This window comes from Portunus trituberculatus, chromosome 23 (assembly GCF_017591435.1).
Source record: "Portunus trituberculatus isolate SZX2019 chromosome 23, ASM1759143v1, whole genome shotgun sequence".
Lineage (NCBI taxonomy): Eukaryota > Metazoa > Arthropoda > Malacostraca > Decapoda > Portunidae > Portunus > Portunus trituberculatus.
In genome coordinates, this window is record NC_059277.1 from 1,575,001 (window position 1) to 1,601,500 (window position 26,500).

The 26,500-nt window shown below is 41.1% G+C and overlaps 1 protein-coding gene and 1 non-coding gene across 2 annotated transcripts in view; one reads left to right on the top strand and one right to left on the bottom strand.

The window, feature by feature from the left end:
• Window positions 1–16,100: 16,100 nt before the first annotated feature.
• On the bottom strand, window positions 16,101–16,172 carry Trnaq-cug. The gene has a single exon. It is a non-coding gene; the product is annotated as a tRNA-Gln (tRNA).
• Window positions 16,173–18,192: 2,020 nt separating this feature from the next.
• The window catches only part of LOC123507927 (chondroitin sulfate proteoglycan 4-like), a 330,205-nt gene continuing 321,897 nt past the window's right edge, over window positions 18,193–26,500 (top strand). Inside the window, 1 exon segment of the mRNA XM_045261283.1 lies at window positions 18,193–18,353. Within this exon segment, the coding sequence (XP_045117218.1) occupies window positions 18,266–18,353 (88 nt within the window). The 5' untranslated portion in view covers window positions 18,193–18,265.

Below are 26,500 nucleotides of genomic sequence, written 5' to 3' on the forward strand. Positions count from 1 at the left end.
TGTCGATCTCGCTCTGGTCACTATCAGTTCTGGTTCTTTTCAGAATATCTTTGGAACTGGGAAAAAAAAAACAAGAACAGCGGTGAACGCGTGTGCGTGCTTCCACTTAAATACATGTGCTTTATATTGTACCAGACAATGATCGAACTGTAACAGGAACGTGGCCAGACCTCCAGTGTGCATCATCCCTATAGGTTCTCGCAGGTAACTCTCCTCACCTGTGCTTCTCCCGCTCCTCTCTTCGCTCACCTGTAATGGAAAGGTGAGACAATAATTTCCCCTTATTGAGACACTCAGATAATGGACTAGCAATGTGTGTGTGTGTGTGTGTGTGTGTGTGTGTGTGTATATATTTTTTTTTTTTTACATTACAAGGGCACTGGCCAAGGGCAAACAAAGTGTTGGAAAAAAAAAATCCCGCTGGTTGCCAGGCCCTGTTAAGAAGAAAGTAGAAAGAGAAAAAACAAAAAAAATCTAAAAGGAGGGTCCAGTTAACGTAAGAGGTGTCTTGACACTCCTCTTTGAAAGAGTTTAAGTCATAGGCAGGTGGAAATACAGACACAGGTAGAGAGTTCCAGAGTTTACCAGTGTAGGGAATGAAGGAGTGAAGATACTGGTTAACTCTTGCATTAGGAAGATGGACAGAATAGGGATGAGAAGAAGTAGAGAGTCTTGTGCAGCGAGGCCGCAGGAGGGGAAGGCATGCAGTTAGCAAGTTCAGAAGAGCAGACAGCATGAAAACAGCGGTAGAAGACAGATAAAGATGCAACATTGCGGCGGTGACTTAAAGAATCAAGACAGTCAGTTAGAGGAGAAGAGTTGATAAGACGAAAAGCTTTATATATATATATATATATATATATATATATATATATATATATATATATATATATATATATATATATATATATATATATATATATATATATATATATATATATATATATATATATATATATATATATATATATATATATATATATATATATATATATATATATATATATATATATATATATATATATATATATATATATATATAGAGAGAGAGAGAGAGAGAGAGAGAGAGAGAGAGAGAGAGAGAGAGAGAGAGAGAGAGAGAGAGAGAGAGAGAGAGAGAGAGAGAGAGAGAGAGAGAGAGAGAGAGAGAGAGAGAGAGAGTTTTATAAATACGTATATTTGATCCTTTTTAATCGATACAAGTGAAAGTAAATTAGTATGCCTGTCATAACCTGCCGTAGCTCAGGTATCATTAATAACAGGCCTTCTCCAACACACACACACACACACACACACACACACACACACACACACACACACACACACACGCTACATATCACATCAATATATTTTTCATGCCACTCGAAAACTCATTTTTTTCATGTATTCGCCTTAATCCCTTAGATGAACCAGGTTAAGCTTCTTTTCGGGGAACTGAAGCCTTCATATCACAAGTACTTAACTGCAGGGAGAGGGAGAGGGACAGAGAGGAAGAGAAAGGTAGAGGAGGAAGAAGAGGGACACACAGAAGGAGAGCTAGACCATATCACACCAGTACGAGTAGCTTTATCACAATCCTCGCTTCAAGTGCATAGCTGATCTTGAAAAAAATAACAATAATAATAATGAAGGAGGAGGTGAAGAGAAACAGAGGTGTAGGGAGGTGAGTTTATTCCCGACTAGTTTAGCTGGTGCTTCCCAATTCCCTTGAAGAAGCATCAGCGAAACTATTATAGTCGGGAATAAACTCACCTCCCTACACTGTGATTCTCTTCACCTCCTCCTACAACTTATCTGAATGTCTGAACAAAATAACAATGATAATAATAATAATAATAATAATAATAATAATAATAATAATAATGATGATAATAATAAAACAATACAAAAAATCGAGAAAGAGTACGCTAGCATAAAAACTTTTCCAATTAATACTTTTCAATACGTAGCACATTTTAATCTATTTCCTCACGTAGAGTGTTATGCAAACAATTAATTTCGAAAGCAACAGTTGCGTAATTTACCCTCCGATCCGAAATGTCATATTAAATTGTTTACCGAGAATACCCGAGCGTTTATTCTGAAAGAGTTCGCCAATTGAAAGCGAAAAAAAAAAAAACAATAACAACAAAAAGGGTTTCAAATAAAAGAAAGACGTACAGTAATGGTGTGCGGAGGAACCATCGAGGAGGAGGGAAGGAAAAAAAAACGTAATGGATTTAGGTAGACATGCCAGAGGAAAGGAGGAGGAAGAGGAGGAGAAGGAGCTAGAAGAGGAAGAGAAGGACGAGGAGCTGGAAGAGGAGGGGATAGAAAAGCTGGAAGATGAAAAGGAGAAGGAAGAGAAATTGGAATAGAAAGAGAAAAAAAGGAAGAGGAGGACAATAATCTGGAAGAGGAAGATGAGGAGGAAGAAACGCTGGAAGAGGAGGAGGTAGAGAAGATGAAAAAAAAAGGGACGAGGAAGATATAGAAGAGGAGGATGAGAAGCTAGAAGGGGAAGAGAGGGAGGAAGACGAGCTTGAAGAGGAAGAGGAAAAGGAAGAGATGGAAAAGAATGAAGAAAAGCGGAAAGAGGAAGAGGAGGAGGAGGAGGAGGAGAAACTGGAAGAGGAAAAGGACTATTACAAACTTGAAAAAATAACAAAAATATGCATGGCTATAGAATCGTTCCTGCATGTCTCTCTCTCTCTCTCTCTCTCTCTCTCTCTCTCTCTCTCTCTCTCTCTCTCTCTCTCGGCTTCCCTCTCTCTTCCACTACACGCGAGGGAACACAATTAGTTACAAATCCACGTTACTGACATACATATTCCTCAATTTGAACCATGAAGCTCCATTAACCCCTTCGATACTTGGACACATTTTTTACCTTGAGATTTGTGTACGATTAGCCCGTTAGGAAGAGACTATGGAGGTCAGAAGATAAATGGCTACATTCCTCACTATTTCAATCCCCCTACATAAGTTTCTGAAGCTGCACAAAATCACTCAATAGTAAGCAGAATGAATATGGAAACGCATCATGGAACTCAAGGGGTTAAGACACGACACCTGTTAGTCCAACTGTCAGGATACACTGCGCAGGTGAAGCGAGGGAATACAAGCAGGTAGCGAAGTGGCGAGGTGACGTGTGTTCTTCCCCCTTGTAGGATAAAGAGAGGAGAGATGAGTGCCAATAGCTGTGATCTCGCCCTGTAATCAAGTAATGTGGACCTAAATGTTGTCTTTCACGAAGGTATAACGAGGATGTGCTGGGAGGGACGTGTCTGGGAGTGAGGAGTGGGGAGGGAATTGTCTGTCTGTCTGTCCATCTCTGTGTCTGTCATTGATTGTACAAAGAATGCAAAACTTGAGAGAGAGAGAGAGAGAGAGAGAGAGAGAGAGAGAGAGAGAGAGAGAGAGAGAGAGAGAGAGAGAGAGAGAGAGAGAGAGAGAGTAAAATATTTAAAAAAGGACGAAAAAATAACAAACAATTAAACAAGACAGAGACAGAACAAAGAAATGAGAGAGAGAGAGAGAGAGAGAGAGAGAGAGAGAGAGAGAGAGAGAGAGAGAGAGAGAGAGAGAGAGAGAGAGAGAGCCCTGAGGAAGCCAAGGGAGGGAATCTGGCTTGCGTCACACCCTCCCTCTTAGAAGAAGGTTGTAGATGCACCTCGTTAAGCCTGAAGAGATTCAGAAGGGTCTCTCTCTCTCTCTCTCTCTCTCTCTCTCTCTGAAAATCGTGTTTATTGTTTCCTTCTTTCTTTTTCTTCTCCGTTTGTTAACTTTTCTCCTCTCTCTCTCTCTCTCTCTCTCTCTCTCTCTCTCTCTCTCTCTCTCTGTGTGTGTGTGTGTGTGTGTGTGTGTGTGTGTGTGTGTGTGTGTAAGCCCCAGTATAACAAATCTTTGTAATTAATATCTTTTCTCTGTTTAGATTGAGTGTTGTAAAAATTTCCCTGTCTTGGGCCTTGAACTAAAAGGAGCACTATGTTAATGATATCGAAACTCGTTAACATGATTAGAAAAAAATAAATAACACGTTTGGATTCACTTCAATTATAAACGCTCCGTCATAAAACCTTCTCATATGTTTGTGATCATTTTCATCGTATCAATTAGCAAAGAAATATTCATCGTATTAATTAACAGAAAAATAGTAAAAGAAATAGTAAAGAAATCGTACAAATTAATAAAAAAAATAGTAAAGAAATGTCCATTGTATTAATTAGCATAAAAGTAAAGAAATTTCCATCGTATTAATTAGCATATAAATAAATAAATATATCTATCTTTGTATTTTTTTGTATTTTTCCCGTCCGTTTCAATATGAGTGTTGTTAAGAGAGAGAAAAAAATGATCTAACATGTCCCAACCGTAGCTATATTTCCACTTTTTAAAACTAATATTGTTGAAGAATTTAAGTGACATGTCTTAAGCATACTTTCTGCTGTTTCCCACTTGGTCATTGGGTTATATAATGTAAGTCCTCTTTATTTCTCAATTAAAAGTTAGAAATCTGTAATATGTCTCAGAATTTCCTTTTTTTTTTTGCCATTTTACATGTTTACGAGGTTATATAATGTAGATCGTCTTTATTTCTGTTAAAAGTAAGAAACCTATAATGTAATATATCTCCTTGGTTTAGCAGTACTTGGTGTCAACATGTTCACAGTTCTTCAATCCACTTCACTCCAATCCACTTAGAAACACAAACTAAGAGAGAGAAAAATCCTGTCGTAACTCATAACCATCTCCACTTGTCCACATTTTAATTTTAAGGTCTCCATTGAAACCACTCTCTGATACCCTCACTCTCCTTTCACTTCCCTGAATCAAAGCACCAGCAAGAGAGAGAGAGAGAGAGAGAGAGAGAGAGAGAGAGAGAGAGAGAGAGAGAGAGAGAGAGAGAGAGAGAGAGAGAGAGAGAGAGAGAGAGAGAGAGAGAGAGAGAGAGAGAGAAAGCACAAGGACAAGGACAAGCACAAGTACGTACAAGGACAAGGACACAAGGACACGGACACCTGAATCTCCCCTCACGGAATCAAACACCAAGTAATTAGGCTCGGATTCCACTTGGCAATTTAAGGACACTTTTTCCCCCTCGGCCGCTAGGGAATCGAGGCGCCGGCTGGGACCATGGAAACCTTAATGACGCAGGAACGACAAGCAAATTAGCTCATTTAGATACAGGTGATTAGGTAGGAAGGTGACGCCGATATCCAATTTTAACTCGATCCTTCCAAAGTCCTGCCAGCAACGGGGGATCCTTAATATCCGTCCCTCGCCAATCCTCAAAGACCTCAACCCCTAATCCTACCAGGTCGCGTTGATCTTTAAGGCCATGGGTGATGGTGGTGGTGGTGGTGGTGGTAGGTAGTAGTAGTAGTAGTAGTAGTAGTAGTAGTAGTAGTAGTAGTAGTAGTAGTAGTAGTAGAATAGTTTTGTCGTGGTCTTACTCCTCGTTTTACTCTCATATTCCTACACTTCCCCTTACTTTACTGTCTTTCCCCTTCTGTTCTTCTCTCACTCTTCCCTTACTTCACTGCGTTTCTCCATTTACTTGCCACGTCATATGATCTCAGTGTTCCTGCCCTAAAAATACAACTAAATCATTACTCTGGTGTTCCCTCCTCGCTTCACTCTGTTCCCATTGATTAGCCTTGGTTTCCAGTAAAAGTTATGTGCCAATGGTATGTTTTTTCACCTCGTCTTCCAGTTAGCTCAGTGCAATAGTTCCCAGTGTTATGAGTATTATTTCTATTCATCTTCTATCAACTCGTTACCGTAATGTCTGGTGTTGGTTTACCTTTCAGATCACTCAGTATTGTTTGAGGATTATTCACATTTTCTCTAAGGTTGTGTTAACTATTTCTGTCCACGTTCCCAGTGTTAACTAGGTACAGTAATGTCTGGCGTTGCTTTCCCTTTCCGATCACTCAGTTTTGTTCGAGGTTATTTATATTTTATCTAAGGTTCTGTTAACTATTTTTATCCACGTTCCATTATTTCAGTGCCATAATATCCTGTCTCGCTTATTATTTAGGGTCACGCAACAGTTTTCATGAAGTATTTACGTTTTCTTTACATTTTTTGCGAACGTTCAGCTGCTCATTGTCAGTCCTCAGCTGATGCGTTTAAGGGGAGAGTCCGGTTTGGAGACCCCAAAAATATAAAAAAAATGACTTTTTGTGAAAAAAATATATTTGGTAGGTATACATTTTGGCAACTATCTCGCAAAGATTTAAAAGGAAACTTGCGATAGTTTCCCTTTAAATCCCGTTTAAAGGTCCCGCGCTCAACCACGTGCAGCAGCTGTGCGTTTGTTTACATCAGCAGAGTAAGTTTTTTTCCACCCAATTCTACGAAAAATGCTAAAATCTGAACTTTTTGTGTGTGGATATGATATGGCAAGACTGACGACGAGTCTGTGTGGTATCAGTGTTCGGTGGGTCGGTCACAGGGCTCAGTGCTCTCGTAGCTACAGTCACGCCAGGATGCTGCGCTGTTTCTCGCGACCTCTCTCAGCCCATATCTCAAAACATAAGTTATTCCCCTTCTAACGTTAACCTTGGAGCCAGTTTTAGCTTGATTTCAATGAAACAAAGACTAAAAGGCAGAGGAATACTTTCTCTTCAAATCATCGTCGCTGTTTTTTTTATATATGTCTGGTTTAATTTTATATTAATATTTTTTTGGTCAAAAAAAGGCAAAAAAAAACATTTAAAAAAAAATCATAAAACAAATTTAAAAGCTGAAATGAAAAATCTAACGACGAAGAAACATTTCATATTATAACGTCTCTAAGTCACAGAAAAATGAAGGTTGTGGGGCCAATAATAACGACGGAGATTCGCTTTTAAATTTTCGTTGTAGTTGTAGTTGGAGGGGGGGGGAGGGGGACAAGAATGGGGGTCAATGTCTAATGTTGATGTAAATGATGCCAATACTTCACAACATAAAAATCAGAGCGATTCATGCATATTTACCGGAGATATGGCACCCCCGATCTAAACCGGACTCTCCCCTTAAAAGAGTCAAGTATAAATCCACGCGTCGTAATTCTATTCTGAAAACTGACCCTTGACCCTTCCTATCTCCGCTTGGTACGATTTTTCTTCACCAATTCCTGGTAGTCAAGACCAAAGCTATTATTGTCTTTACTTCGTTTAGTTTGGTTGTTATTTGTTAGTTGCATTAATTCTTTATATATTCTTACTTCTTTAGTGCCTGAAAATTGAACTTCTACTTTACCTACTTATATGTCATGCTACGTTCCTTCATAGTCCTTTACCGAGTCCTAGCAATTTACTTTAAGATTGGTTTAATTACTCTTTCTTATTTCTATTTGCGCTTTATACATTGAGAGTGTAAAAATCGGTACTTTACATCGCTACATACCGAAAACTGAACTTCCAAATTAATCTTCATTTTATATATCACTACATTGTCAGTTGTGTTTGATTTTCACGAAGTTTCAGTTTAAAGATCACTGTTTCATACCCCTATCATAAGAATTGAATCTCTACGTTAAAGTCACATATAATATTAATATCTAACACTACTCCACTCCTTCCGCTCTATTGGCAGCTAGTAAGTTTCAGTCTAAAGATCAACATTTCACATCACTATTATAAAAGATGAATCTCTACGTTACATTTCCACTCATACTACTAATATCTAACACTCAATCCATTCTACTGTCAGTTCTGTTCTATCCCCAATAAATTTAAGCCTAACAATAATTTTTTCACACCACTGCCTTCCAAAATTTGAACTCCTACATTGAACCTCCAATTATTCTACATTCATTTCAAACTCTGCATCACAACATTTCCTTTCACGAATACTGTCAATTACACGAAGCACAATCAGATTACTCACAACCTTCCAGCCATTCCCATCACCCAGACACTCTCCTGAGGTCCTGCAAACACTCCCAGCACTTGCCCGCCACTCCACAGCTCCCACGGCACTCCAGGAGCACTTTCAGCACAACACTCGACCTCCCTTTCCACCAAGCAAACAAACAGTGCGTTGAAAAATTCGTAGGTGGCTTCCGGTTGCCTGTATCTCTCCCATCACTCACTCAATTCAGGCCACTCGTCCCCACACTCGCCATCGACACTAGAGTACATACACAGCACGTGAGGAAAATGGTAAGCGAGTAGATATAAGGACCGTGGAAAGTATGTTGTTTTATGTCATCATCAATATTAATGCGACTGTTGTACCTCTATCATCATAAATGTTCCAAGGTAAGTGAAGAGTAGACTGTGGAAAGTACGTTGTTTTACCTTATCAATGTTAATTAGACTAATGCACCTCTATTTTTAAGAGTGTGTAATCTCTTTTATGTCTGTTGTTACTGTAATTCCACTGTCAATTGTTATTTTTCATGTTTTGTAACTAGTGACTAAAGTTAGATTTAAATACAGCAAGTATAAGAGTATAATTCTTTTCGCTGTTTAGCTTATTTTGGGAGGAGAAATTAGTGGTTTTCCTGTATTTTTGTTCCCTTGACTCGCCTCCTTTATTCATAAATAAAAAAAAACGAAGAAAATGAAGCCGAAAAATAAAAATACAAGTTACTCTTTATTTCTCCACTTCCCTACGAAAAGAAAAAGTTACTCACCACTTTCCTCACGTCCTTCAGAAAAATATAATGTTACTATCCATCTTATTTCACTTCCTTGAAAAATAAATCACTCTGGTCTTCACACTTTCACTACCTTGAGGAAAAAAAAAAGTAGTCTTAATTCAGCACCTCCCTTCATTCACACTCATCATCACCATTACCGAAGTCGTAAACCAGAAGCTGAATAATTCCTCGACCTCCCTTCCATTTCCCCGTTTTCTTTCTCATTCGCTACCCTGAAGGAGGACTCGCCAAATACCTCCCCTTTTCAGGAATGAGGAAGAGGAGGAGGTGGTGGAGGAGGAGGAGGAGGAGGAGGAGGAGGAGGAGGAGGAGGAGGAGGAGGAGGAGGAGACACCACACACCTGATTACCAGAGTTAATTATCAACGTAAATTAATCTGAACCGGGAGGATGCAGAAGCTCTTTTAATTCTCTCCTAATCGGTAAATCCCTGCAGTTATCTGGACGTTGCGATTAAAGACTAGTTCATTAGAGCGTCCCGTGGCGCCGCCGATAGAGTGAGTGGCGCCCCCTTGCGTGTGGAATGGCGACACCAGTGGAGAGTGCCGCGGGGGAATGCCTTGGACCTTAAGTGTTGTGGTCTAAAGAGAGGTTAATTGTTACTCTCCCCCGCTGATGATGATGATAAGTTATTGATGTTTTTTTGGGGGGGTGGTGAGGCGTGTCGAGTGTTCCTATCATGTGTTGCTGGAGGGAAGTGTGTGCCATCATCCTTTCTCATAGTATCTTTTTGCTTTTCATGTTGCTGCGTTATTTCGTTTGTTTGTTTATGATGAAGTTGAGTTGTTGCAATTTTTTTGTGTATATTTAGCTCTTTTTTTTTTGTTTTCAGAGACTCCTTTGCTGTCTCACCACAACTAACTTCAAAGGCCGATACTGTTTCTTCCTTTAACTCCTTTAGTACTGGGACGCTTTTTTACCATGATCTATGTGTACGACTAAACGATTTTATGTACTTTAGGAAGGGTCTATGGAGGTCAGAAAGTTAATGGCCAGAGTCTTCACTATTTAAATCCCAACATAAGTTTCTGAAGCTGTATAAAATTGCCTAATAAGTAAACAGAATGAATATGAAAACGCGTCATGGTACCGAAGGGGTTAATAACGTAAAATCGCTAAAACACTCTTAAATAAAGGTGTTATTCCAACTAAAGTCTTTTGAAAGTAGTCAGTGTGTAGCCCAGAAGCGTTTCAAGATACGATCCTTAAACGGGAGAGGAAATTATAATCTTGAACGCAATACTTATACAGTGGTACAGTGGAACCATGCATGCTTTGGGATCTTAGAGGTCTCCAAGCGCACGGGTTCGAATCCTGTCCACGGTCTGAGTGTAGGTTGGGCTTCCTCACTCGGGGCAACGGTTTCCTAGCGGGTGGGCTTTAAGATAGGAGGTACCCTAAAAAGTATTCCCTTTAGCCCAGAAATTCCCGTGAATACCCCACATGGTATATATATATATATAAAAAAAAAAAACCTCAATAACACACCGTTCCGATACCTAAAAAAAAAAGAAAAAAATAAAGAATGGCTTGGCAGTGATGAAAAAAGAAAGTAAAAAATAAAGAATGGCATAACAGCGATGAAATGAAAAGAAAGTAAATTTTAAAGAATGTCAAAGTAGCGATGAAAAAAGGCAAAGCTGGTGATGAAAAAAAAGCAATGACGAAAAAGTAAGTGAAAATAAAACAATGGCAAAATAATGATGAAAAAAAAGAAGCCTAAATAAAAAAAACAATGACAAACTAATGATGAAAAAAGAAGTGAAAATAAAAAAATGACAAAATAATGACGAAAAAAAGAAGTTAAAATAAAAAAATGAGAAAATAATGAAAGAAAAGTGAAAATTAAAAAAAGACAAACTAATGACGAAAAAAAGAAGTTAAAATAAATGAATGACAAACTAATGACTGGAAAACATAAACGACAATTTGAATATAAAAACACAGAATAATAAAGAAAGCGTTGAGAAGCCACGAGGTGTATATGTGGAAATCCTCGCATATAAAACACCCGCCACTTATTCCCACCTGTCAGACCCGTCACACGCATCCTTGAGTTTGTTTAATCCGTAGAAACTCAATATTGACTCGCCACTAACAACCTGATTACTGAGTCCATAAACAAAATGAAGCATTCCTAATTTCCACCTGTGGTAAGGATGTAGAGTAAGCGTCTAAGCACACACACACACACACACACACACACACACACACACACACTGACTATTAATAAAACAACTCAGTGCAATACGTGTCATTTCCACCTGTTATCAGTACACACACACACACACACACACACACACACACACATTATGGCTTTCCTAACCACCTCGGGGCGATGGGGCGATAGAGGCATGCCGTGCGGTACGAGAATTTCCATCAGGTGTTCTCGCGGCGGCGCCAGACGTACGGGACAGGTTAACGCCTCTGCCTAACTCATTCCTCGCGTTGCTGTGCTCTATAAGATGACCTTTATGGTGCTATTCTCACTGTTTATCGCGGCCATTTAGACGTTATTCAACAAAAAAGCTAGCCGTTTATTATTAAGCACCAGTATGCATGAAAATAATGACACCCCATCTTCTTTATACTTGAAATAATGCACGCTGGAATTTTCCTTTGCATTTTCATTTTTCTTCCTTCCACCCTCCTTCCTTCCTTCTCCTGCAAACCACCGCCGCATGTGTCTCTGTTTGGAAATGTCACGGTGACGAAGGGAAGGCAAAAGGATAGATAAAAACACAGATGAATGTATGAATGTATGTTTGTTGGACGGGATGGTAGAGCTACAAGGAAGAGGAAGAGGAAGATCGGGGCCACACACACACACACACACACACACACACACACACACACACACACACACACACACGTAAGGCTTCTTGCTCCCTTCTGTTCATGTGTGTACGTACTTAAGCAAACATACATAGAAGACTACAAATATGTCTCCTGATAAAAATACTACAAGATGGCGGACGGACACACACACACACACACACACACACACACACACACACACACACACACACACACACACACACACACACACACACACGAGAGAGAGAGAGAGAGAGAGAGAGAGAGAGAGAGAGAGAGAGAGAGAGAGAGAGAGAGAGAGAGAGAGAGAGAGAGAGAGAGAGAGAGAGAGAGAGAGAGAGCGCAAACGTTTTACATAGATTTGCATAGATACTGCGGCTTTCAAGATAACAGCACTAACAAGTCTTGATCTCGTTCCGGACACATCTTTGCAGTCATTAGCGTTGCGTGGCAGAGATAATGATGCGAGAAGAATACACAAAGGCGGGAATACACCTCACCCCCTGCCACCTCCCCTCCGGCACACCTGTATAGAGGAAACGTAACTCAAATCAGCCAGCACAGGTAATACAGGTGATTATCTCCCTCCTCCCCCATCCCCCGGCGGCGTCTACCTGAAGGAATGGCAGGTGTACTTCAGTGATTCTTTCAGGTAAGGTTTTTTTTTTTTTTTCTTTTTATTCGTATGTTTAGTAATTGTTAAGTTAGGTTAGCTTAGGTTAGGTTAGGTTAGGTTGCTGGGTTTTATAAGTGAGTTGTTTATGTTGTTATTTTTGTTCTATTTTATTTAATGTGTGTCTAGCCACTTGTTATTTTTTCCTGCGTTTACACCTGGTTGTTTTGTTCTAATGTGTAGCTTTTTGTCTTACTTTAGTTTCTTTTCTTCTCCTCTCTTTTTTCTTTCTCACATTCTCAAACAGCAAAGTGGTTTTCCAGAAGCTCTAATTGTTACGTCTAGTGGTCGCAACGTGTTTTTGTTCCCATTTATCATGCACACTTTCAATTCTCATTCGCAAAAACCAGGTGGTATTTGAGAGGCCAGAGTATTATCTTAACTAAACAAGTCATTAATTTTTTCTTTGTAGTTATTTGTCATATTTTTTTTAATTAATTCGCAAAAAGAAGAGTCGTTTTTATACACAAGAGCATAAAGATAAGTAGCCATCATGTTATTTTTCTTCTCGTTCTTATTTGTCAGACGTATGTTTACACTCGTCAGTAAAAACAACGGTGGCTTTTAGAGAGAAGACTTACCCATGTTCACTTCCATTTATCTTATCTATTTATCATATTTAGTTTTAGTTTTGATTTGCTGCACTGATAAGGACAGAGACACATGGACACACATCTGAATACCAACAAATGACAAAAAAACAGACTATTTATAACGCGGCAACAGACTGCTGAGAGCCTAAGGAAAATAACCTAGGCACTCCACGCTCACCAACACTTGCTGAGACACATACAATGGCACACTGGTTAGCCACACTCCTCTACCTCAATATCCAACTCGCTAACACAAGGTACATTTCATTATCAAGACAAGACACAACTAGTACCAAGAAGCTTCAGGTCATAACATTTCTTTCCTCCTTCGCAAAACACAAAGCCATACCTCGGAATCAAGATTACAATACTCAGGCAGTACCGAGAAGTTTGAAGTCGTAATGAACCTTCAATTGCAGTGTTTAGGTCATTAAGGACACTTAGGACTCCGGCAATGATGGCCACCTGTGTACCTGGATGCTAAAGACCTCAGGTAATGTCCCACTAGCAAACACAGACATTACCAGACCAACCAGATGCCTATTAGGAAGGTAGAAAAAATCGTACGCTATTTGTAACGCGATGAAAAAGATAAAAGATTGTTGACAGCCTAAGGGGAATAAGTGAGCCATTTAGCGGGATAATTACTCGGGTTCATGGGGTGTTGTTAAGTTCTTGAAGGATGTGTGTGTGTGAGAGGCGGTGGCAATTAGTGAGTGAATGACTGAGTGGTATGAGGGATGAGTGAGTGAGTAATGCGCAGTGATAAGTTTTGTTTTAAGTTTTGGTTAACATTACCGTGAGAGAGAGAGAGAGAGAGAGAGAGAGAGAGAGAGAGAGAGAGAGAGAGAGAGAGAGAAACACAGACAGACAAAGTGTTATACAAGAATAAATAAAAATCCTTTACAACACAACACAATATTCTGACTTTCATTTCTACTTCAACGCAACATTTAAACCTTCACGTTCACACCACCTCTCAATGACAAAGCTCTCACTTCGATGCCTACCTAATTCTTTTCCTTTACTGACCTTACACCCTTAAATACAGGAAGAATGAGCAAGCGAGTGAGAGAATGATGAAATAAAAGTACCAGTAGGTGCAAAAATGGTGCAGGTATTTTGAAACTTCGCCACACGTACACTAACTTCAAGAGGATATAGTTCAGTTTAAGTCAAACGCGTTATATTAGGTGTTTCTATTACTCTAGTGACAGATTAAAAAAAAAAAATCTCCAATAACAACAGGAGAGGCATACGAGGCTTGAAAAGCTTCTATGATTCTAGTAAAAGATTGACAAGATTTCTATAACACCAAGAAGAAAAAACACACAAAGCTTGGGAAGTTTCTATGATTCTAGGGATAGATTTATGAGGTTTCTACAACACTAACTGGAGAAACAAGCGTTGCTGAGGGAGTTTATATAATTCTAATGGCAGAATAACAAAATTTCTACAATATTAACAGGAGAAACACTCACGAGAACCAAGGTAACCATCTCTGACATTTGAAAGTAATCGTGGTGAGATAGCAAAGCGTTTCTGAATACCTGACCACAAAGCGGTTTCTAAATGAGGTTTTGAAGAGAATGACTGACAATAGACGATGAAATAATGGGACCAGGAGGTTTAGAATAGGGTGCAGGGACATCGAAGGTCACTATATAAGGGTGTGAAGCCTCGTGTCACCCCTACACACACTCTCGTAATCAAAAAGCTCATATATGGAAGGGTGCAGTTCACTTAGAGCGGAGCGCTGATGACAGTGTTATGACGCAATTTTACAAAGTAGATTGCAAGCGAGGGGCGGAGATGCGACAGACAGGCGAGAGAGGAGTTTTCTTTGATGATGAGGGAAGGTGAGAGAAAGAAACACGACGGCAGGAGAAGAAGAAGGACGTGAAATGGAAGAAGGAAGAAGGATGAAGGGAGTAGGGGAGTGGAGGTAACAACGGGAGGAAACGAGAAAGGATCAAAGAAAGAAAGGGATTGAAGAGAGAAAGTATAGATATGAAATATGCGCGCGCGTGTGTGTGTGTGTGTGTGTGTGTGTGTGTGTGTGTGTGTGTGTGTGTGTGTGTGTGTGTGTGCGTGTGCGTGTGCGTGTGTGTAGAGGGGAGGGAGAAGGAAAGAAAATCGTGAGGAAGGAAAGGAAATATGAAAAGGGAGGAAATAAAGCTTAGAGTTAAAATCGGGAAAAAGAAACGGAAAAGACGAAATGTAGAATAGAGAAAAGCAGGTTACGAAACAGAGAGAGAGAGAGAGAGAGAGAGAGAGAGAGAGAGAGAGAGAGAGAGAGAGAGAGAGAGATGTGCGTGGTCAGGTCGTAAGCAGTGACACAAGGCAGCACGGGCCGGTCAGGTAGTCAGGGTGGGAGGAGGAGGAGGAGGAGGAGGAGGAGGAGGAGGAGGAGGAGGAGGAGGAGGAGGAGGAGGAGGAGGAGGTGGTGGGCGTGTCCTTTACTCTACTCACGTGTCAGGCTGAGAGGAGGATGGTGGGGTGGGTGGTATGGTTGAAGGGGAGGAGGTGTGAGCCATGTAGCGGGCGGGTGGGTTGCGTCAAAATGTGGTGATGATGAAGTTTACGATCTGGTTAACGATGGCCAAGGGACTGTATGGAATAGTAATGCACTCGTATGTAAATTTGAAGTCAGTCCTCACTTCACTTCACTTCACTCCGCAGTTTTCTTCCTTTCCCCCCAAAGGTGAGATGAAATTTGTGGAGAATTCGTTTTGGTCTCTCTCTCTCTCTCTCTCTCTCTCTCTGTGTGTGTGTGTGTGTGTGTGTGTGTGTGTGTGTGTGTGTGTGTGTGTGTGTGTGTGTGTGTGTGTGTGAGAGAGAGAGAGAGAGAGAGAGAGAGAGAGAGAGAGAGAGAGAGAGAGAGAGAGAGAGAGAGAGAGAGAGAGAGAGAGAGAGAGAGAGAGAGAGAGAGAGAGAGAGAGAGTATCTGTTTTTCATTTATTCTCAAGCTCGTTCTGTTTGCTTCCCTTAAAGGTGCTCAGAGCAGTTAAGGGGAAACACGTACTTATCCCAGAGATGAGCCGAGCCGCCTCTCCTCTCCTACTCCAGTTAAAGTTTGCCGCAAGGAAAATTAAGCTTCGTTCTAAACCTATTTGCAGAGTCATTAGGGTGAAAAAAAAGAGAAATAAACAGAATACACAACACAGCCACCAGGAATGCACCACATGTTAAACAAATTAACTTTTGTCAAGAAAACTTCCAGCTAATGACACTAAAAGCATATACAGTTTTTTTTTTCTTTCTCTCTCTATTTTTAACTTTACCGAGTCGCCCAAAATGTTAAAATGCAAATGCAGTGACGAAAGAGAGGCGGTGAACGGGAAGCGACGCTGGAAAGACTCCAAAAGTACTTTCCTCGCAGGTCCCACCGAGACTCGAACTCGGATTGTTGGATTCAGAGTCCAAAGTGCTAACCATTACACCATGGGACCGCTGAGAGACGCCGCTCCACCACACTGTCAGCCGAATGTAGGTTAAACACTGGGTCTTCCTTTATTTATAGGTGTGTGTGTGTGTGTGTGTGTGTGTGTGTGTGTGTGTGTGTGTGTGTGTGTGTGTGTGTGTGTGTGTGTGTGTGTATTTTACTGTAGCATAAATATGTGATCAATAAATTACTGCTGCTGCTACTTCTACTACTACTGGTACTACTACTACTTCTTCTACTACTACTACTACTACTACTACTACTACTACTACTACTACTACTACTACTACTACTACTACTACTGTGTGTGTGTGTGTGTGTATCAAAGTTTCATCACCAGTGCTTTAATTTCCATCACGTAATAAACACACACATAAAGAAAAAACACTCAAATAAATAACAAATTTTAGAACCATCTTCATATCCTCTTACGCCTTATCTATTTAACAGCATTACATTCTAAAACCTAAGAGTCAACATAATATTCCATAATCCTGCACTATACTACCTTAAAATCCCACTTAACCTACTTTATTTGCCAGTTATCATCGCTTTTACTATAGTCTGTCTGCTCTAAAATGGTCATCTGCTGAATTTTAGCACACCTGGTCAGCTTTGTCAATTAATTTCAAGATGTGAATGCGATAAAGTTTGGTTCAACTGTGTGTGTGTGTGTGTGTGTGTGTGTGTGTGTGTGTGTGTGTGTGTGTGTGTGTGTGTGTGTGTGTGTGTGTGTCATCACTTTTACTATAGTCTGTCTACTCTAAAATGGCTCCTGGCTATCGGTTTGAGTGGTGTCCCAGAGAATGTCTAGTTGTCAGATCGTGAGGGCAAGAGCGAGCTATCCTTGTAATACGTGCGCAGATCAACAGAAAACAAGAATAATTCACATCAAATAATTTACGTAATCAATAAACTACAATATATTTTAAATCCAGGAGCCATTTTAGAGTGGACAGACAACACTATCTTCCTTTTTCCCTCATTTCTCTCCTCTCCAGTAGTATTTTCCTCGATTCCCTTCAATTTTTCTCCCCAGCACAATACACCTTTCATTTTATTTATTCTGTGTTCAATTTGTGTTTTTCCTTCTCATCTGAATATTTCTCATTAATCTCTCCTCTCTTTGCTCCCGCCATGAATTATACATTTTCTTAATTTGTTATTCAAGTGTCGAGGAATAAAAATTAAGCATATTCTGGCTAGGGAGGGAAGGAAGGTAGAGAGAGAGAGAGAGAGAGAGAGAGAGAGAGAGAGAGAGAGAGAGAGAGAGAGAGAGAGAGAGAGAGAGAGAGAGAGAGAGAGAGAGAGAGAGAGAGAGAGAGAGAGAGAGAGAGAGAGAGAGAGAGAGAGAGAGAGGTAGATGTGCACACCTGGATGATGAGTGCAAGAGAGAGAGAGAGAGAGAGAGAGAGAGAGAGAGAGAGAGAGAGAGAGAGAGAGAGAGAGAGAGAGAGAGAGAGAGAGAGAGAGAGAGATACCTACACATTCACATACACAAAAAAACTCCCAATTTTCCACCTGTATTAATTCCACAACATGTGTCACCTGCAAATTACTGAGCTTGCTTTGGCCAGGTGAGCGGCGCGGGGCTCGGGACGCTCACCTGTCACACTGAGGCGAGGGAGCGGAAGGGGAAAGAGAGGAAGTGCCTATAGAAGTGGCTTTGATGGGAAGTCCTGTGGGGTCAGGCGTCTATAGGGCAATTGCTGGTGGAGTGAACACATGTGACCCCGCGGCCCAGTGACACGCGCCCGCTGCCTGGGCCACGATACCCAAGTCCACACACGTCCATAAGTCTGACAACCACACGTTTTCCCTCGTTCCTCCCTTCCATCGCAGGAGCACGGTAGCCTCGTAAAGCATGTGCACGGAGGGGCGCCACAAGGGAGGGCAGAAGGAGCGAGGGTAAGGGCCATGATCTCTGAGGAATCCGCTCCGGCGTGGCGGGCGGCGCGGTACGAGACGTTGGGCAGTGCCTCCTCCGGCAGGCCCAGACGAGGCGGCACTCACGCCGGTAGTATTCACCGTGTGGTCGGCCTGTGAGGAAGCGTGGTGCTCGATCATGGTGATGTGAGAGTGTAATGCTCGTGTGTAAACATGACAACCATTATGATCAATTGGAAAGTGCTTATTTTATTCATCTACAGCCTCTGCCACGGACATGGACACCAGTTCGTCGAGTCAGGTGAGTATGTGACTCCCTCACGCGCGGCGCTCACTACCTGAAGGAGGAGGAACGTGAAAACTTGCAGTGCTGTGGTACTTTGTGCAGCGACAGATGTTGCATGATGGACGACCTCGCATAGCCAATGAGAACACCATCGATTCCCTCAACAGCTGATTGTGCCACGAGCTGAGCCATAGGGAGGGGTAGGGTGGCAGGATGGCAGGGCGCGGCGACCCCCTCTAAGCTGCACACCCTTACTACCTCTTTGAGCGAGCGGTGTGTCACGAGCGGCGGGAGTCTGGATAGCAGGGAAAGCAAACAATTTTTCGTCCCTAATCCGATCGCTTGCCGGGAAGTGTGCGTGATTGGAGGCGTCGAGTGTAATTCTGAAGTTCATATAATCTTTTTCGAAGTATTAATGAGCGGTGAGCGGCGTCCAATGGCGAGGATTTTCTGATTTTCTCTTTGGCTCTTTCACGTTAATTGTTTCGTACAGCGGGATTTTTCGTGATAAAGTTGAGAGGCGGCTTGGGTTTACTGGTGTGTGTGTGTGTGTGTGTGTGTGTGTGTGTGTGTGTGTGTGTGTGTGTGTGTGTGTGTGTGTGTGTGTACGCGCGTTGCCACTTTGTCCTCTACCGCTTATTACTTCATCCATGTACCCTCCCTCCATCTCCTCCTCCTCCTCTCAGCTTGCGATAAAAACACTCTGATGGTGAAGGAATAAGAAAATAATCGGTGGGTGACGCGCAGGATCAGTTGCTTCAGCCGCGGCGGGAAAAACACCAAATGACATGAGTGTTTATTTGGCGAGCGGCGCGAGGGAGCAAGTGGGCACCCGCACGCCAGCAATAAGGGCTATTTTTGAACCTACCCTCCCATGCCCTACCCTAATGTCTCCCCTCCACGTCCCTTCGCTGACGTTTCCCTTCCTTCCCTCAGGTCTTCTATAACTTTAAGGCGTCTCGTTTTGTCTCTTCTTTCTTAACATTATTAATGAAGGACCTTTTTCTTTTTCCCTTGGTCTTGTACTTTGACCTTACACTTTCCTTTATTACCAGTATTAGATGATGTCCTTAAAAACTTTCCAATTTTTCCCATCACCGAGTTCTTTCCTTAGTTCTTACCTTAAATTGCGTCCATGAACATATTTCTCGTATATTTCTGGGTGTCCTTTGACCTTACACTTTCCTTTATTACCTGTATTAGATGATGTCCTTAAAAACTTCCTAATTTTTCCCATCACCGAGTTCTTTCCTTAGTTCTTGCCTTAAATTGCGTCCATGAACATATTTCTCGTATATTTCTGCGTTTATCTTACATGTTTCCCTACTTCTCTATTCTTTCCTTAAGGTTACTTTGATCTTATACGTTTACTGTTTGCCTTAGTTCTTCACCCTCAGCTTCTCTCCTACCTTCTTCTTCCCTAAAGGCCTTCCCTCTTCCCTCTCCTTCCCTTAATTACCTTCGACGCATTGCCTTACCCTCTTACCATGGCTTAGGATCTCCTCTGCTTCCCTCTGATCCTTTCCCTAAGCTTCCCTTATTCTCGTATCCCTTGTCCTCTCTCCCTCTTCCTCTGCCTCTAAACCATATACGGATTTTCCTTTATTTTTATACCTGAATCTATGTATCTTACCTTAAATTTCCTTCATTCTTTTTATTTACATTTGTTTTTAGATATTTATTTTTTAGTCTTGCTTATAATCATTCCTTATCTGAGTATCGTCATCTTAAATGGTTTCTTTTAACCTTTGAGTACTGGGACACATATATCATGAGTCTTTGGTATGATTAGACTATTCTATTTACATCAAGAAGGCTCTATGGAGGGGAGAAGATTAATGGCCGGAGTCTTCAATGTTTTAATCCCAATGTAAGTTTCTGAAGTTGCATAAAATCGCTAAATAGTAAGCAGAATGAATGTGAAGACGTGTCGTGGTATACTGAAGGAGTTAATAGTTATTTTGGACAGTTTCTTTTATTATGGCTATTTCTATCATCTTTTTATTTTCCATTCCTCTGCTCTTGTTAATCTATACGAGTGTTTTCCTTTACCTTCTCGTATCTTAACTTGAAATCTTCCTCTGATATTTCCTTTAGAATTTTTCCCTCAACTCCTTTAATCATATCTTTGCCTTCCTCTGTCTCACTTCTCTGCCTCTCGTAAACTACCTAAGTATTCGTCCTTACCTTTGTATCTGAGAAATATTTCTTTAATATTTCCCCTTGATACTTTATTTTCTAATTTTTTTTTTAAAGCTTATTTCCTTGTTCTATCGCTCACCTTGCTCTGAGTTCCTTAAACTTTTTCTCTTACCTTTAAACTTTACGATCTTACCTTTGCATGTGTCTCTTACGAAAATCTTCTCTCATTTCTACAACTCAGTCTATCTCCCATTCCCCTATTTTCTAAGTTTTTCTAATGCTTACCTCCCCTTTCTATCGCCCACCTTATTCTGCTTCCCTTAAACTTTTTTCTCTTACCTTTGCATTTGACTCTTACGAAAATCTTCCTTCATTTCAATCTATCTTCCATTCTCCCATTCTCTGCCTTTACTTTCCTTAACCTTTTTGAATCCAGTGATCTCATGTCTTTATTTGTGCCGAGATGACATGTTTTGACTAATTTCACCATCTTAAAGTCACTGAGCTGCAATGTGTCTCGTAGAACTCCCGGTCTTAAAGTGCCAAGTTTCGGACGGTTTTAAGTTGGAATATACGATTTGATGTGTTTGAAAAGATACACTTGGACTTTGAGGGTTTAGCTCACACACACACACACACACACACACTCTCTCTCTCTCTCTCTCTCTCTGTCTAACCTCCGTACTATGAGCCCTTTCCCTTCCTTCTAAACATCTTCCCTGTACCTTCCCTAATGGCTCCCACTTTGCCCTCTCTCTGTCTCTCTTCACAGGGCCTCTCCTCTCCCTCTCTCCCTCTACATTCAGTATCTAGGGCGCTCTCTTTGCCCCTTACCTTCCGCCCTTAATCCTTAGCTCTCCCATATATACCCATACCCACTACCCCCTCTCCACCACTCCTCTCATCTCATCTTCCCTTTCCCCTCTCCTCCCTTCACTCATCCCTACTCTAAGCTCGGTGTTTCCCTTACACTCTTCTCCCCTCTTACTTCCTCTCTCTTTCTCCTCCCTCCTTCCCCTCTATTTCTTAGTTATTGCCATTACTCGTCTCTCCTTTTATTCTTGTATCTACTTATTCGCTTCCCGGCTTTTGTACGAACACGAGGAGATAAAAGGATAGGAAGAAAATAAAAGAGAAGGGAAGAAGAAGCATATTTCACGTTAAAGGAATGGAAAGCGAAGAGATAGTGTAACATTTTAAAGAAGCAATAAAACGGAGAAGCAGAGAAGAGGCAGAGGAGAATGAGGAGGAAGAGAAATAATAGCGACAAGCTGAATAAACACAGAAAGACAAATACAGAAGAACGCAAACAGAGATGGAGACTGAGAGCAAAGAGTACGTAGCTAAAGAGAAAGAAATACGAGAGGAGGAAGAAAGAAAGGAAGCGAAGGAGAATGATAAAAACCTGAATGAAGTTAATGAAGAAAAAAAAAAAAGATGACAAAAAAAGAGGAAAAAATATTACAGAAATGGAGGGAAGGAGGTTAGTGTGAATAAAGCAGTGAAAAGTGAGAAACAACGAAGGAAGTGGATGGAAAAAAAAAATTCAGAAAAAATAAAAGAATTCCGAGAAGAAAAAAAGAGAATGAAGAGTAAAGAAAAACGAAAAAAAGGGGAAAAATAAAAGACGAAGAGAATGAATAAAATAAAAGATTGTGAAAGGAAATCTGAATAAAAGATAGAAAGGACATGAAAAATTGAAGACTAAAGAAGAGAGAGGAAAGAAGCTAAGATAGACACAACAGAAACAACAAAGAAAAGAGGAAAGGCAAAGGAAATGAGATAAATGAAGGTTACAAAGGAGAGATGATGTAAAATGTCACCTTCTTCCTCCTCCTCCTCCTCCTCCTCCTCCTCCTCTTCTCAGGGAACAGGAGGAGGGGAAAGAGGCAGAAAATACTCTCCCGTATGTATATAAACAAAAGAGCCTCAAAGTTTGCACTCTTGAGAAAGTTTCTACTGTTTAGAGAGAGAGAGAGAGAGAGAGAGAGAGAGAGAGAGAGAGAGAGAGAGATGGAATGTGTGTGGCAGGAGTTTATGATGATGCGATAAGAAAAGGTAGAATGAACAGAGAGAGAGAGAGAGAGAGAGAGAGAGAGAGAGAGAGAGAGAGAGAGAGAGAGAGAGAGAGAGAGAGAGAGAGAGAGAGAGAGAATGGTTATGACTCTCCCTTCTGCCTTGTCTATCTCGTTTATCAAGCCTCTCCTTTTATCTCTCTATTTCAATCTTTCCACCTTTCCTTTTTATCTCTTTCCTTTGTTAATTTCCTTCCCGTCACATTCCTTCCCTTCCTCTCGTCACATTCTCTCCCCGAGCCTTCTTTTCCAACCTCCCACGTACGTGTATAGTTTTTCCCTATCCTTTGCTTCACCTGTAGTATGCATGACTCTTTCCTCTCATTCTTTCCTTTCCTTCCTCCCTTTCGTAACTCTTTCCCAAGTACCTTTCACTCCATCGCTTTTTTGATGCAGTGAAGGAGAAAGAAGGAAACAAGAGTAAGAGTCCTATTTGTAAACTTTTCATCTAGAAGTCCTTAAGTATCCTACGTGCAACAGGATTCCGCTTAGCTGGATGATCCTCGCTCCTCAGTGAACGTATTGCCTGGTGCAGGATACCACTTCCCACACAGAGTCTTTCAACACATCAGGGAGTCCTTTGCCTACTTCTTGGGACGCTCAAGGATGTTGGTGGTCCTTGCAGAATGATCCTTTATTACTCCAATGCCTCCTCAGTGCTCGGTTAATTCTCATATTACTCTTAAATATTTCTAAGTGTGTCGGAAAGAGGATCAGGTCTGGAGAGAAGAGGACTGGATCGTGTAAGTGGGTGATTTGATAAGGAACTGAGAGGAAGTTGTGTAATTCCTCATAATATGTCTTTAGCGAAGAGAGAGGCAAGGGTCACTTATAAAAAATAAATAAATATATCAACTAGACACTTGACTCTTTAATAGACAAAGAACAGCAAGAATTCTTTGAGGCTGTATGATGAAACGTCTTTAATAAACTTAAAGTGGAAATCTTTTAAAAAAACACTGAAAAAAATAGTTTATAAGCAAAAAGAGAGGTTTCAAGATATCTACCCCTGTTTTTTTTTGGCTAACCCTTTGAGATCTTTAAGGAACTGGCGACAGGGTAGACCTTTTTTTAAATTTTTGGTGCCCTTGGCCAGTTTTCCTCTCTCGCATAAAAAAACTCGCAAGTGCTTCGTAAAAATCCAAAAAGCTCCTCGTTAATAAACATTCAACAACAAGAATCCCTTAAAAACACACAAAAAAACTCCATTCTTTCATGAACACAAGGCAGAAGTCACTTTAAAACACTAAAAAACACGCAACTGCTTTGTAAAAATCCAAAAGCTCCTCGTTAATAAACATTCAACAACAAGAATCACTTAAAAACACAAAAAAACACCATTCTTTCATGAACACAGGGCAGAAGTCACTTTAAAACCACTAAAAAACACTCTTCAGTAAAAAAAAAAAAAAAACTAAAAAAAACTAAGAGACAAAGAGCAGCAAGTCCCTTTAAAAAAATACTCTCAAAAACACGTCTTTAGAGGAGAGCAGAGGTCCTGGGGATATGTCATTTTTTTTCCAAGTCTTTTCCTTTTTTTTGGTCTCTTCTCCAAGGTAAGAGGGAGACAAGAGCGGAGTCACAGAACACAAAACCTGCAGTCCTGTTTTTGTTGCTCACAGAGATGTCCTACACGAGTTTTGTAGCTGGGACAGTGTGGTCGTGTCCTTTGGTGAGAGAGAGAGAGAGAGAGAGAGAGAGAGAGAGAGAGAGAGAGAGAGAGAGAGAGAGAGAGAGAGAGAGAGAGAGAGAGAGAGAGAGAGAGAGAGAGAGAGAGAAGAGGGGCGTTTTGAGTTATTCAGCGAGAGTAATAGTGTGTGTGTGTGTGTGTGTGTGTGTGTGTGTGTGTGTGTGTGTGTGTGTGTGTGTGTGTGTGTGTGTGTGTGTGTGTGTGTGTGTGTGTTTAAGCTCAGTGCAGATCTGTGTAGTGAATTAATGACTTTAGTGTGTGTGTGTGTGTGTGTGCGCGCGCCCGTGGATAGTTGATGCAGGTTTGGAATGTGTGTGTGTGTGTGTGTGTGTGTGTGTGTGTGTGTGTGTGTGTGTGTGTGTGTGTGTGTGTGTGTGTGTGTGTGTGGTGTCGTCCTGATTAATGGATGGTGGCAGGCGTGGTGGTGGCGGCGGCGGAGGCGGAGGTGGTTCGATGGAAGGCAACTCTACGCGGCAGTAACAATAAATATTCGGTGTATCGCCATGGCAGAGTCCAGAGAGCGAGCCAGAAGGAGGAGGAGGAGGAGGAGGAGGAGGAGGAGGACGAGGAGGAGCACCAGAAGAGGAGAAATGATGAACGATGGACTAAGGAAGGACCTGACATGGAAGGGAGGACCACGAGGAGGAGGAGGAAGAGGAAACGGTAATGTCAATAAGAGACGTGAAGCTCCTCCCGTGTCGGCGTCCTGGAGTGCACTGACGAGAAGACGCGAGGCACTGCAAGATATATGAGTGTCAGAAACCGTACTTGCAAACATTTCATCTTTTTCTCGTTACTTTTAATTACTGTGGACGTTACTGAGCATTCCAGAGAGGTTTACAAGAGCGTGTTCGTGATTTTAACTGGAAAGCAATCAAGGAAACATGAAAATGGGGGTTTCAAAATTATATACTTTTAAAATACACGTCCAGGTTCCACATTCTGAAACTCTAGCTCTTGGTACGACTTTTTTTAAGACCACGAACATAATTAGTCAGGTTCTCCAGAGTGTTTCTTCTGGTAATAATGTAACTTACTTATCTGTCACTAGAATCGTAGAATCACCCTAAAAACTCATCTTACTTCAATTAACGCATTTTTTGAGAATAACAGAGGTAAAGATAGACGTGTTTTGAAAATGCCCCGTTGTATTGGTGGTGCCTGGCCGCTTGGTTTCCTCGACTGGCCGTTCCTGAGAGTTATTTTCCATCCCGGTACAGATTACTCAAGCGTCTTATTGCTGCGGTCCTTGCCTTTCCGCCCCGCTGTACGTATACTGAGTAGCGTTAGTCATTTGCATCCCGCTCACCGCGGTTAAGCGTTCATGTTGATTTGTGTGTCTTGTTCCTTTGTTGTCTTTTTTTTTTTAGGTTTCCGCAGTCCAGGTTAGGTTAGTGCTCTCTCTCTCTCTCTCTCTCTCTCTCTCTCTCTCTCTCTCTCTCTCTCTCTCTTCTTTCACTGCATCTTCCCACCTTTATCAATTTTTTTATTTTCAGCTTAGAGATGTTCATTTTTTGTTATCCTTCCTTTTTCGTGCGTCTCTCTCTCTCTCTCTCTCTCTCTCTCTCTCTCTCTCTCTCTCTCTCTCTCTCTCTCTCTCTCTCTCTCAGCACGCGATGCACATTTATTTACTGACGCGACTCTCTCTCTCTCTCTCTCTCTCTCTCTTATCGTCTCTGTCTCTCATCTCTTTCACAAACAATTGCATCCCATCGTTACTGCTGTTGTGCTCTACTCCACCACACTGTTGCCTTTCTTCTCTCTCCCCAGTTTTTCTCTTCTGTCTCGCAAATATCTTCAAGTTTTCAATTATCTTGGGCGCAGTTTCACAAATTCTGCTTTTCTCTTTGTTGGCGTCCTGGCGGGTGTCCTGCAGGCTCACGGTGAAACAGACAAACAAGAAAACATGCAGAACAGACTTAACCTAACCTAACCTAACTTAATTTAACGTAACCTATGAAACTTAACTCCTTCAGTACTGAGACCCATTTTTACCATGCGTTTTGGGTATGATTAACACGATTTTATTTACATTGGGAGATAAAGCACAGACAATTAAAACTAACCAAACCAAACGTAACTTAGACCAAATAGAATTAATAAAAAAAAAAAAAAAAAACAAGAAAAGACAGATAAACAAGACCTAACCTAACAAAACATCAGCCAACCAAAATAATCAACAATGCAAGTAACAAACCAAAGACAGCCAACCAAACCTAACCAAACAAATAAGACGAGCAAGCGAAGACAACTAA